The 13008-nt window shown below is 56.8% G+C and overlaps 1 protein-coding gene across 2 annotated transcripts; it reads right to left on the reverse strand.

Annotated features, from left to right (window-relative positions):
- Positions 1 to 795: 795 nt before the first annotated feature.
- Positions 796 to 12603, reverse strand: LOC107498655 (carboxymethylenebutenolidase homolog). 2 transcript variants are annotated; one of them, XM_036225343.1, is made up of 6 exons: positions 12487 to 12603; positions 7673 to 7906; positions 4865 to 4972; positions 3975 to 4117; positions 1854 to 1945; positions 796 to 1156 (listed from the first exon to the last, which is right to left on the reverse strand). In XM_036225343.1, exons 2-6 carry the CDS (start codon positions 7885 to 7887, stop codon positions 977 to 979), a joined length of 738 nt encoding a protein of 245 aa, XP_036081236.1. In that variant the 5' UTR covers positions 7888 to 7906; positions 12487 to 12603; the 3' UTR covers positions 796 to 976. The 2 variants fall into 2 exon arrangements, with proteins under 2 accessions (XP_036081236.1, XP_036081237.1); XM_036225344.1 differs by lacking the exon at positions 12487 to 12603 and adding an exon at positions 11644 to 11660.
- Between the last annotated feature and the right edge of the window lie 405 nt (positions 12604 to 13008).

The raw sequence follows: 13008 nt of genomic DNA on the forward strand, positions 1-13008 counted from the left end.
ATGCATGTGGCTGCCCGAGGCCCCGGCTCCTTCCTGCTCCCCGCCTCCCACACGTTTCCCTCCCAGAGCTCCAGGACCGATGACTGGCCCCCCACGTTGGCCCTGGCCTCCTGAGGGGAAAGCCCCACCCCCAGCCCAGGACCCAAGCAAAGTCCCGATGGAGGGAGGCTCCCGAAGGCCCAGGCCGGGCGCGAGGGAAGAGCAGCGGACCCCGGGGAGATCCAGCAGGGTGGACAGAACCGGTCCCAGCCCGGTGAGTTCCCAAGCAAACTCTCAGAGCCGAGGAAGACCCACTGCAGGGCTGTCACGCTGAACGGCGGGATGACGGAGAACTCAGCGGGAGACAGCAGGAGAGACTCCCGATGCGCCCCAGCCCCCTGGAGACCAAAAAGGGGCGGCGCATAGAAAACGCCCGCCCAGGAGGGGGCGGGGTCACTCTATCCATCCTTGATTAGCTTCCAGGGAGTCACAATATCAAACGCAAAGCAAGCTTACTACGTTGACACAATTAGGTGGATAGAACCCTGTTTTAATCACTCATAGTGCATATTCACACTCATATATGATTGTGAAATTCATCTGTATCACGACAGAGAAATGTCTGAGTTGGGCTTTTAGTCAACCCGGGTTTACAGTGTATGTCTCCACGGCTTTGCAACATTAGTCATTTTACGGAATGTAGCCAAATACGAGGCAGGCCACACCTGAGCTGTCAGCTGGTCCCTGAACAGCCCCACGACACCCTAAGAGTTCAGATGTCACTGTCCTTCAAATTCAGATTCTTCAAGTCATGGCTCACTTTTGAAAGTTTTATTTACGTACATGTTAAAATTTAAGTATTTCGTACATTAACATGTCTTACTGAATTTCAGGATTCTGGTTTATTTTATGTAAAGTGACAATGAAATAATGATCCAAGAATTTCAAAGCAAATTTCCGGATGAAAGCAATCGGGAAAGTGTGCACGTGGCCTCTGCTACACGTACTTGTTCAGCCACTCGAGTAGATTCCTTCTCGCCTCTTCAATATAGGGCTTGTCTTCAGGGGAACAGTCTTCTCTCTTTCGATGCACAAATCCGTGAGTTTGCCCGGAAAATGTTTTAATCTGATATTCCACTTTGCAGTGTTCTTTCAACTTCTGGGTCAGCAGAGAGACCTGGAACATGCAAAGGTTTGCAGGATGATGTGGCTGCGACCCCACAGCAACATTTCCCATTCTCTCCTAGAAGAGGCTCAACATCAGTGCTGTGACAAGCCCCATAGCTAATGAAGGTTTTACTTTTCATGTGTAACTAACATAGTTCTTACCTCTGGCAAAGGAGAGGATTCAGAGCAATGTAAAAATGACACCACGGACACTATTTGAGTCGCATTAACAGGCTGTATCTTATATAATATATTCTATATAACATTTAATAAGTAATGTCTTCAAGTATACAACAGTCAATATATCCAGTATGAAATTCAGTATGTCCAAGCATGCCTCATTTGAAACTCGTAATAATAGAATGTATTGGCTATGAATAAGAATGATAATTTCTTCTGCGTTTTCTTCCTCCATGGACAGGATTTAATGCACCCTGTCTGTAAGGACAAAGACCTTGTGCTCAACCGGGTCACACGTGGGCGGAGGGGGAGGCGGAGGGGGAGGCGGGCCCCTTCCCCGGCAGCTAGGCCCCGCCCAGAGCGTTCGTGGGGGGTTACCATCCCACGCGACGTCCCCCGATGAAACCTGCTTTAAAAACTTAATGTTGAAAACTATCTGGTGCAACACATGAGCCATTTAGTCTGTTTTCCCACAAACATCAAATCGTGTTGTCAAGCTGAAATGTGAAGAGGAAGATGCCGCGTACCTGCTCGAGCGGGATCACAGCATCGTTTTCGGCGAAGATGAACAGCGTGGGGTTCTTCAGGCAGTGGACGTCTTCGGAGTCCCTGACGAGGCCTGCAGAGCGGGGGTGGGGGCCCAGCTGTGATTCCCACGCCCCTGCCACAGACACCCACGCGGACGCTCTGGGGGGTCTGGCTGTTCCCTCAGCAAGTCCACGGAAGTCGGCTGGCCTACGACATTAGCCTCACAGGGACGCGGATCTAGCGGGACCTTCCCCATCGCTTCGTTCGGCAGGAACGAGGCCTTTCCAGCTTAGACCCGGCCAGGTGCGCGTCGGGTGGACACTGGGGCAACCCCAAAACTGCCCGTCCTGTGCGCGTTCATGTCCCAGGAGGTGCCGACGGGCGACCACCACCGTTCTAGAAGTTTCCCACGGTCTCCACAAGCCCCAGGCCCTGACTCCAGTGCACTGAGTGGGTGCATTCGTTGGGGGGGCAGGGGGGGCGGTCCTTTAACAGGACACTGGTGCTCAGACGCGGCCGCGCGCATGAAGTCCCTGGACGCAGTACCCGGTCCTAGCAGGCTGGCCATAAACGCTGGCCTCCGGCCTTCGTTCCAGCATTTGAGAGATCGAGTCAGAAGCATGTTCTGCCTTGGGGATTCAGACCACCTCGGTGCGCCCACTCCCACAGGAAACTAAGTGGAAGTCTTGCGATACAACGCCATTTTCAGATAATGTTCAAGAAAGGCTGTTCTGACACTTGGGAAAGGCTACGGAAGATTCTATCCCGGAGGGACCTCGGCGAAGGGTCATGTAGTAAGGGCATCTGGCTCAACCAGAATACAAGGACAATGGGGGTTTATGGCCGAGAAGCAGGGCGGGGGGCAGCAGAAACATCGGGGGCCGGGGGGTTCCGGCCAGACGACGGGGTTCTTGCTGAAGGCAGGCCAGGTGACAAGATGCCCAGGGGTGAGGATGTGAAAGCTGGGGGAGCCTCACTAAACGGTCCCAGTGGGCCAAGGGCAGAGCCCAAAGTCGAAGCCTGCTCAGAAAGTAGACTCGGAGGAGCCCGGCTGAAATTTGGCCGAGTCCTAGTAGGTACGAGAAAATGATGGGTGGCCCCCCCCCCAACACCCCCATTTCCCGCTGGCAGCACAGCAAAGACAAGTAACCAGGAGGCTCTCAGCTCCCCTGTAACTCCCCCCTCTAGGAGGCAGGGGGTGCCGCGGGAGAGGGCCGCGCTCCCTGCCCCACTGGGTTAACGCCCCTCTGCACAGCGACTTGCTGGCCCCGGGCCGCAGCTCTGCACCGCACTGCAGAGGCCAGCAGGGGGCGCCTTTCGCCAACACGCAGGGGGACTGCGCGTCCCAGGGACCGTCAGCCTCAGCTGTGCCCAGCGGCACCGGGCAATTTATTCCCTTGGCGTAAGTAAACATTGAGTGTTCTTAACATGCTAAAAGTAGGCTAAACTACCACTGTGAGGAACCACTAAGCCAAATACGAATCATTGGCGTAACTACGACATACACATCATGAAGGAAGGCCAAATTTCCCTGTTTCATTTTGTTCCGTTTACATTTTTATGGTCCGAATGTCCCTACAGCGGGAAGTCAGCATGCCATTTCCACGCGCAGGTGTGATAACGTCCTCGGCAGCGCGATGACCCCTTTGGTTGGTTTTGGCTGAAATGTTTACGCTGCTATTCACATTTTACAGTGGCTTTTCCTTGTTCCTCCCCTCATTTATACTGCACGTGTGTATCTGTCTGCACTTGTGCGGTCAAGAATTACTTGTACCTCGGGGAAAAAAATCTGTTCATAGATGTTGTTCATAAAAGTATTTCTTGGAATGAACCATTATCGCAGAAAGAAAGGTAAATCCCCCCATCCTAAGTGAGGCCCCTGAGACGTCAGCTTAGCTGACTTTACCATGGCGCCGTGGGGACCCGGGTCTCCTCGCTCCCAGGGACGTGCCCTGGTCACTGCATCGCAAACCTCCGCCTCCACTTGCAGAGTTTTAGAGCCAGTTTCATGACGACTGGGTCTCGTCTTGCACCCGGGACCTCTAGCTGGGAAAGAGGCTCGTGGTGGTTGTCACCCACCTCCTGTTTTCACTGGGTAAATTTGTGCAAGGCGGATTTACCATAGACGGCCACCCCCGCCTTGAATTCCGGGTACCGCATCATCAAGTGATGGACGGCAACTCCGCCCCAGCAGAAGCCCACGACGCCGATGCTCCGGGCGAGACACTGTTCTTTCAGATACTTCAAGACTGCGTCGACCTCTCTAGAACAGGAAGAAAAGCTACTTGAGAATCCAGAGGTGTTTTGTGAGGCCCTGGGAAGGGATGCCGGGCAGAGTGCGGGGCCGACGGTCGCAGGGCTGTGTCAGAGGCTGTTCCTTGAGATTGAGATTCTTCCTCTTAGGGCTCTGTCTCACCACCTCCGGCTCACGTGAGGAGTGACTCCACGCCCGGCAGGTCTCCCCGCCAAGCCCAGCCTCCTCCAACCACCTGACCTGGCTGCAGCCCGGTTCCCTCCCCACAACCAGCTCATTTCCCAGCTGAAAGCCGAGTGGCGGACTTTCACGGCCTCAGGATAAAGGCCAAAGGCCGCAGCACGGCTCTAAGGCCTGACCCCAAGATCTGTCCCCTCCGAGCTCCCCCGTCACATCTCTCTCCTCTCAATTGGGCAGCTCCCCAAACTCTGCCTGGACACATTCATCCCCCCGCCTGAACCCCAGTCTGCGTCTCCCGTCTCTACCCCTGCCCAAAGAGGGAGCAAGACTTGGAAAGCCACCAGGACTGTTTAAGCCAAGAGGGGACAGAGGACAGTGGCCTTTGTCTCCCAAATGGTTCATTTGCAAATTGGTGGTTTGGAACAACTCAGAAGACGTTTTCGAGTAGAAGCGATGTGCTTAATTGGAGGGCCGCAGCCGTCCGCGTCCTCCACGGAGGGCGGGTGGGCGTCTGAACAGGGGAGCCGGGCCCGCCTCTGCCTCCAGACTCCACTCTCCCGGGGGCCGATAACTTACTTATCAATCTTTCTGGCATTTCTTGTTTTCAGCCACTCAGGGAAGGTGGCCCGGTCCCCAGAGGGGTGCCATGGCTCTTGGCCTACAAAGAAGTCCGGAACGATGGTTCTGTAAAATAGGGACATTTGGCGATCTTAATTTCGCTGCTTTTGGGACTCGACATTCGCTTACATCCATTAGTAAACTTGTTACGTTGGTGATTCTCGCCGCAGGAAAAGAGAAGTCGTGACCATGAGGGCCAACTCTGATCACACTGGAGGCCAGCTGGCACCCAGCCCGGCCATCTCGGATTTCGCAATGGAAGGGGTGGGGCCTTCGGCAGCCCCTCTGCAATGACAGGGCCACAGGCAGTGCACAGACTCCAGGAAGTATCATACCCAGGACAAGGGGACCTGGCAGCCAAGGCCTGGAGCAGGGCGGCTACCGGCCCCCTGAACCCCCGCCCGCAGGAGTCACACCTCTCAGCGAACCTTGCACATTAGCCTCAGGTCACATGCACACCTGGCTAGCACCTCCAGTCACTATGACCAAGCAATTTTCCCCAGTCTCTGCCTGAGCATGCCAGCAGGGCACAACTTTCTGTCCAGGTGGTGTGACCTGACAGTGGGCTCTGGAAGGGGCCAGAGAGGGAAATCAGCCAGCACTCCGATCCCCGACCAACGTCTGGGGAGGAAAACATTTCCCTCCTTCCTTTCTAGGTTCTTTGGCTGGATAAGGAATTACACTGATGTAAGACAGACGAACAGGAGAAAAACAAATTGAACCGTGTGCGTGAGAAAAGGGGTTCCGTGGAAAGGGAGCTGGCGGGGTGCTGGGACCATGACCCCGCCTGGGCGGGTCTCGTGGGCCCCGGCACCCAGGCCTCCGACTTCTTCAGGGGGGGGGGCCGTCTTTGTCTTCAGCAAGCCCCGCCTACTGGCGTTATGCATCTGGGTTAACACACCTTGAAAAGAAACTGCAGCGTCCTCCAGAGAGCAGGGCCTTAGCTGCCTGTCCCGGGCCTGCCGCTCGCTCTCCCACCTCTGCTTGTCTTCCTGACCTTTCCTCCTTCTCTCCCATCACATAAAGAGGCTGCGAAACTGTCGTTCTCAGGAGCGTTTGAGGTCTTGCTCCCTGCCATACGTCATCGGTTTGGCTCACATAAACTCATAACGATTCTCTACGGGTCTGGACATTTCTTACGTCGATAATTTCATACAGAGGGGAGCCCCATAAAAATATGCATCAGACCCAGAGGCAGTCCAGTACGGAAGGCTCGTAAGCCAGCCTGAGCTAAGGGGCAGGCTCGGGGTCTTGGGCTTCAAAGGGAAGGAGATTTAAATCAAAGGTATCTGGTGATTAGATGTTTGTCCTGCAGCACAGATTGGCCACTCAGATAAAAGTTATCTCTGGCAGCAGCAATCCTTAGCTAGATTCTTTTAGGTAATTCAGGGAGAGGTAAAAGTTTTTCTTGTACCTGCTGGGGTTGGAGTGCCTTCAGCTCAAAACAATCCACGTACCCAAGTGGCATGCTTGGGGGTGGCCTGCTCTGCAACCCTCGGTGGTCTGTGCGGGCATCCCCGTGGACGGGGAACACAGCTCCTCCTGCAGGGGTATAACCTGGGTCGGGAAAATCTAAGTTCAAGTCCCAGGACGGGCCTGTCTGCCCTGTGACCTTAATGGGTCATTTAACCGCTGCCGGCTCCTTCTCTGGAGCTGGCAAATAGAGCCTGGGCCGGGCACTGCCCGACCTCCAAGGACTGTTCAAGGGCAAGGATGCTGTACCGGTGTGAAACTGGCTCGGGAAACAGGCCCCTGCACTCGCTGTTTGTGATCCTCCTCCAGCCACAGGACCCGACATCATGCCCTGGCTTCCTAATTGACAACATGGGAACAAGGACAGTCCCGCCCTGGAGGGGTCTTTGGGAGGACGGAGGACAACAGCCCTCTAAGAATCCTAGGCAGGGTCTGGCCGAGCCAGAGCCCAGTCAGGGCTGCTGTCATTTTAATTCCTGGCCTCGCCCCCAGGAAGTGAAGTTGCCTCCTCTCCCAGAAGAAATTATGAGCCTAGAAAAGTTGAAAACTCTAGTGAAATTCCACTAAATTTGCATCGCAGGGTGGAGGGTCTGCTTCCTTTAAATCGGGTGGGAAAACGAGGCGGCTACCCTGTGGTCTCTAGCTCCTCTCTGGAGGAAAGCAGAGGGAATCGGGGTGCTCCAAGCTCAGGGCTGGCTGGGTTTCCGCCTTCTGAACGGTTCCTCCTCTCCTCTGAGCTCCCCGGAAGCTGTTACCAACAGCAGGGGAGGCGGAGAGCAAGCAGGTGACAGCGTTCGCCAGGGGTGGCCGCGGCCACGTGGCCTGACAGAGGCATAACCTCTGGGAGATGAGCGAGGTGTCACGGCCAGTTCTGGAATCCGCTGTAACTCGGACAGGGCCAGTCCGGGGCCCAGGACACCTGCGGGCGCCCCGCCTGCGAAATCCGACTACAGGCCAAGATGCTTCAAGGACCAAATAAATAATGGGTCCCTCTCAGACGGGCGAGGTCTGCCCACGGCGTCCCGTCCCTGTGCCCACTCAGCGCCCCACGTTGAGAGTGCCCAGGGATTGGGTTGGAAGCAGGCGCCTTTCATTGGACACCTGCTAGTGGGCGTTTACGTTTCCTATGACATTCCCCCTTGACCTGCACCCTAGAGAGAGAAGGAAGCAGGTACTGTAAATTAGAATACGGTCTGGGGATTTTTGGTGTTGGTTTTGTTTTCCCTGAAGGGACGAAATACAGATCACAGAAATGTACATGAACTTAATGAGGGGACAGAACGTCACACTTACGTGTAGCCGTTGCCTGCAATCATGTCAGCCATGTATCTAGTATTGGGCAGCTGCCAGCCAAACACATCTTGAATGACGATCACGGCTTTGCCCGTGTCGACGGGGGGTCTGGTGACATAAGCCTTGATGTGTTCCACTTGAACTTCGCACCCCATCCCTCCATACTCCATCCTGTGGCCAATGTCACACGGGCGAGGATGAGCTTCGTTAGCCATCGCCGGTACTTAAGACAGGCTGCAGAGAGAGAAGCATGCCTCATATTCTGAGCGGTGCAAATCCAGGGATCATGAACAGTAAGTAAGCTAAGATCAGGATTACGGGGAAAAAATTAGTTTTAACTTTGCTCCTCGTAGAAGAAATCAGCGATGACTCCTGGTGTCGGCAACACGACAGGTTGGGGCCGGGACGCCAGTTCTCGTCGCAGACGCCGGAAACGCCGGCGTGAATGCAGGCGACGAGTAAAAACAGGCATGAAGGCACGCGCGGAAAAGGGGGGGCATCGCCCGGGCAGGACGTGGACGGGAACCACAGCCGGCCGGCGCACGCCAAAGCTGCGGGCGCCCCCCGCGGCCCGCGGCCCGAGCCCTGCACCGCCGGCCCGTAGAGTTCTGCGAGGGCGGCGCAGCCTCGGGACCCCGCGACACGGATTTGTCGCTGAGACTGTTGTGGCCTCCGGCCCCCGAAAGACACACGGACCACCGGCAACTCAGTGAGTTAGAGGAAACACTCTTTATGCAGCCAGCTGGGTCTGCCAGGGGTACGCGGACCCCAGATTAAGCAGCCCCGAAATGTAGAGGTACGGGGTTTTTAACCCCCATTCCCATTCTTCATTCTGTCTAAACACAAAGTGCCGACTCTCCTCTATTCGTTACCTGTCAACTCACAGGTCAGGGGCGTAAGCGGGGTACAGAAGCAGAAAGCTTGTTTGGAATGTTATGTTCCTATGGGTAACGGCCTATGTGTCTATGGGCACAGCCACGTCCTCATGGACATAGCCAAGCAGTAACTTTCCTGCAAGTAACAAATTTCTAGCAGTCATTTTTCAGCCATTACGAGACCTTCCCACGCGATGTTGGAGCCCTCAAAGGTTCGTATTTCGTGGGGGAGATAAAACCACAACAACAACAAGAAAAAGAAAAAGAAAGAAAACGAAACAAAAACGGTCAACCAGGACTATAAAAATGCTAAGGAAGCCCAGGAAGGGAAAACAGAAACTAACGCCCAAACTGACACTGTCCTGTCCAAGGAGGGAAGCCTGGGCTGAGAAAGTAACACCACAGCTGGCCCTGGGGACCTGGCGGAGACAGGTGCGAATCCACGTCATGGCAAGGCGTTCACAGTCCAGGCCGGAAAATGAACAGTCCCCGCCGAGGAGGAGCTCACTGCGCGTGTGGCGGCGCTCCAAACGGACACTGACCTCGGAATCGGAATCGCGGTGACGGCGGGGGTGGAAATGGGGGGGGGGGGGGGACAACGAGCTCGACCGAACAAGCAGAGAGCAGGAAAGGAGAAGAAAAAAATGAACAACACCGATCAGCTACAAAGCAAGGAGTAATGTGGCTGAACTAGGTCCAAATCAGTAGAAACAAATTAAATCCACCGCTGGAGACAGATTCTCAGACTGAATTTTTAAACGTCGAGGTGCCATCGGAAGGGAGAACCTGGGAACGCGGAACCCGAAGAGGAACATGCCTGAAAAGCGTCCAGGTGCCTGGGATTTGCCTCCAAGGAGGCCACAGCTGGTGGCGAGGGAGGGGAGCCCCAGCGTTGCGGGCACGGGGTTCGGGGGGGAGCTCCCCAGCATGCTCCGTGCCTCTCTCTCTACTTTTATATATGCTTGAGATTGTCTGCACCAAAAAACTTTGATGTTTTTATTAAAACTACAAGGCGAAAGACTCCATAAACAAAGCAAGACAACACAGATGAGAACACATCATCCTCGAAGCAGAAGATCTCAAAGCTGGATAAACTATATGACGCATGCTTACAGATCAAGAAGAAACAGTCCTTCCAGGATCGGGGCGCCTTTCCCCCAAACGACACGTTGGTTAAAAGATAATTTTCAGGAGAAAAGTAAAACCGTGACTCTCACACAGCCATAAAAACGAACACGTTGAGGTGTTTTTTTTTTTTTACTCGTATGATAAGCACGAGACAAATAAAACTGGTTCGAAGGAAAACAGAAAAGGCCACAAATGGTAGTGGAGGAAAGGCGTATCGAGCTCAGCTGCAAGCGGAGACGGACAGATGTTCCCACCGGTGGGGAGGAGCCAATTCACGCTCCACCAGACGGGACGGAACCGACAACTCCGAGGGTCGCCCTGACTCTCGAAGGGCTGCGAAATGCCTCAAACACTGTGGATGGAGCTGGAATGACGGCCCGGAAGTGTGGCCGGCGGAAGGTGGACTCCCCCGGGACGGTTTCTTCTACGTGACATTAGAGGGCCACCTGCCGGGAGTGGTAAGGCTTCCTCTGAGAAGCCAGCGGGCCGGGGGCCGACGTGCATGGTGGGGTCCTCGGGGAATGCGTCCGGAATGGCCTCTCGGTGCCATGGCGGGGGGGCCTGGCCACACACCCCGCCCACCCCGAGGTCGGCTCCGTGGCCTCCACTGGCGAAGCCTCTGGAAGTCGGGGTCCTCCTCGTGGCACTGGGGACGGCCGAGACGTGCTCCTGCAGAGGACGCCGCGGGGGGCTCGTTCTCTGGCAACGCCGCGTTACGCGCGGCACTAACGCACGCGACTCCCCACAACCTTCACGCGAGATGCCACACACGTGCGAAGGACCAGGAGCCCCACGCCGCACGGACGGACCTTCGCGGTCCCTGCCGGGCTTTCTCTCCCGGCCGCACCCCCGCGACGCTGTCCCCGGCTGGGCCCTGACTCCGGCCTCCCCGTCCGTCTCTGCATCGTCCGTGGTGGCGAGGATCCCGCTAAGTGGGTTTAGCCGATGCCCTACCCCCCGCCCCGGCTCCGGGTCCTCACTCCCCGCCGGCCCCCAGGTGAGGTCCGAGAGCCCTGGCTGGCCTCCCGCCCGGACCCCGCCAGGCTGGCTTCGCGGGGGTCCCGCCCTGCCGCCTCCTCGTAGTAAGTTCCCATCCACCGCGCCCTGCTCTGGGAGCCCCCTCCCCCGTTTTCTCGTCCTCGGAGGGGAGCCCAGTCTCTCTCCTGCAGAACCCCCCGGCAGGGTCCCCCACCCCTGTCACGCTGGTCCTAGCAGAGGTCTGCCCGGCCGCTCCTTATGGCGAGTCACGAATGAATCATGTTTTTCTAGAACGTTCTCCAGCCCTGCGACACGACAAGCCAGACCCGCGGGGCCGCGGCCCTCGCTCCCCCCCTCAGGGTCCCTTCGCTCCGTCCGGGTCAGGGCCGCGTCGCGTCTTCTCTGGGCCGGCGGCCACGTCCGCGCGGCTCCCTCGGCAACGAACAGGACGGACTCTGCAGCACATGCTCATGCTGTGTCCGTGCGGAGTCCTGCTTTACCTTTCGCTGGAAAGTCTCTTTTAACCTGACCGAACGGCGTCCCCTTCTCTCTCCGGAGGTCAGACAGGCGAGGAACGGGGGTGAGGCGCGGTCCAGCAGGTGCGGTTCTCCTGCTTTCGCACCCCAGAGCTTTAAATAGCTTGGAAGTCAGACTTCCCGACGCAGGAAGGATTTGCAGCAGAAACAGAGAAAGCAGATTTCGGGGAGCGAAGGGGATCGGCGCAGACGGGGTCGGCGTAACAAGCAAAGAAGCCTGGGAACGTCTTTCCGGAAGCTTCCGAGATGTAGAACCGGGAACCGTTCGCAAGCTCAACAAAAGCAGCACCGAGGGCCAAGCGGCGGCTAAAAGGCTGGTGTGTCCCCGTCGCCGGATAAACACCCCAGGGACGTGCCTGGTGACCCACTTTCAATCTCGCAGCCCTGCAGCCCAAGGCAGGGCCCTGCTTCTCCCTCGATGATTCCGTGAATGCCGACTCCCCCGGTTACTTACTTTTCAGCAACCACACTGTGTCTTCCACGGGGCACGTGGTCCAGGCAGCACTAACGAGAAAGCTAGACGTGATGAGCACACACTGGCCCGAGCACGTGGCTGCCTTTGACCTTTTCTCGGGCTGTTCCAGGCCTAGATAGGGTTTCCCCAGATACCCGCTGGGCTCACGTCTGACCACCTTATTTTAAATGGGCTTTCAAAACAACAGGTGGCCTTTTCCGTCAGCGAGAAACCTGAACGGCAGTGCCCGATGTCAGCAAGGCCGGCGCAAGGCCACGCTTCTGCCTGACTCTTCATACGGCCGAGCGTGTGTGCCGTGCAGTCTACCTTGGCAGTACCTGCCCAGCATCCGGGACGCCACACGCCCAGACCCAAACCTCCTCTCTTAACCACCGTCCGGAAAAAAAAAAAAACGGCCAAAACTCGATGCAAAATGTGCTCATTTCCCCCATCATTTTATCGCAGTAGTGAACACTACACAACCAAAATGTTAACTGCAGGACACCGGGGACAGGGTATTTCGAGGCAGGAAGGGAAGGATTCGGGCAGCGTTAAATGGGGAAAACAGAAACAAAACACAAAAAACAACACGAGTTCCTATACGGTGTGATTTCGACTGTTTTTAAAAATGCACAGCGAAGCAAGACAGGAAGCTGTGCCGCGGTGGCTTGGCGCGGGGCGTCACTCCGCAGGGACAGGGTCCCGCTGTGGGAAGTCCGGTTTGGGACGTGGGCTTCGACAGGCTCGGTCCCTGTGCACCTGGCACAGAGCCTCGGTGGGGCGGTCGCCCGCGGGAGTCGGGGCGCCGCGCAAAGCGGTTCTGCGCGGGGGAGGCGCGCCTACCTGCTCAGCCGCCTGCAGACCGCGTCCACCGTCCGAGGGAGTGAGGCCGGGGCGGGCCCAGGACGACGGTCACCGGCCCCCTGCGGGCATGCCTCCCGCCGGGACGGAAGTGGACGCGGTGACCGTGACGGAGGGCGGCGGATCCCAGCGGGCCAGTGGCAGCGCGGGATTCCCAGCCTTGGGGACGGTGGGGGCCCAAGGCGGGGAAGGGGGAGGGACGGGGGAGGGACGGGGGAGGGACGGGGGAGGGACGGGGGAGGGACGGGGGAGGGACGGGGGAGGGACGGGGGAGGGACGGAGCGGTGAGCAGGAAGGAGGGAAGAGACGGAGGGAAGGAGGCTGGAAGGAAGACAGCCAGCCTGGGACTTTGACAGGCTCGCCTGGCTCCTAAGACCTGCAACCTCCCTGTTGCAAATCAAAGTCAGGCTATTCTTCTTAAAAATAAATTATTACATGTTCATACTTGCCCTCTCCCACTCCATGGTCGGTCACTTGACCAAGGTGGTGATAACTGTGGAGGTA

This window comes from Rousettus aegyptiacus, unplaced genomic scaffold, assembly GCF_014176215.1.
Source record: "Rousettus aegyptiacus isolate mRouAeg1 unplaced genomic scaffold, mRouAeg1.p scaffold_m13_p_8, whole genome shotgun sequence".
NCBI lineage: Eukaryota > Metazoa > Chordata > Mammalia > Chiroptera > Pteropodidae > Rousettus > Rousettus aegyptiacus.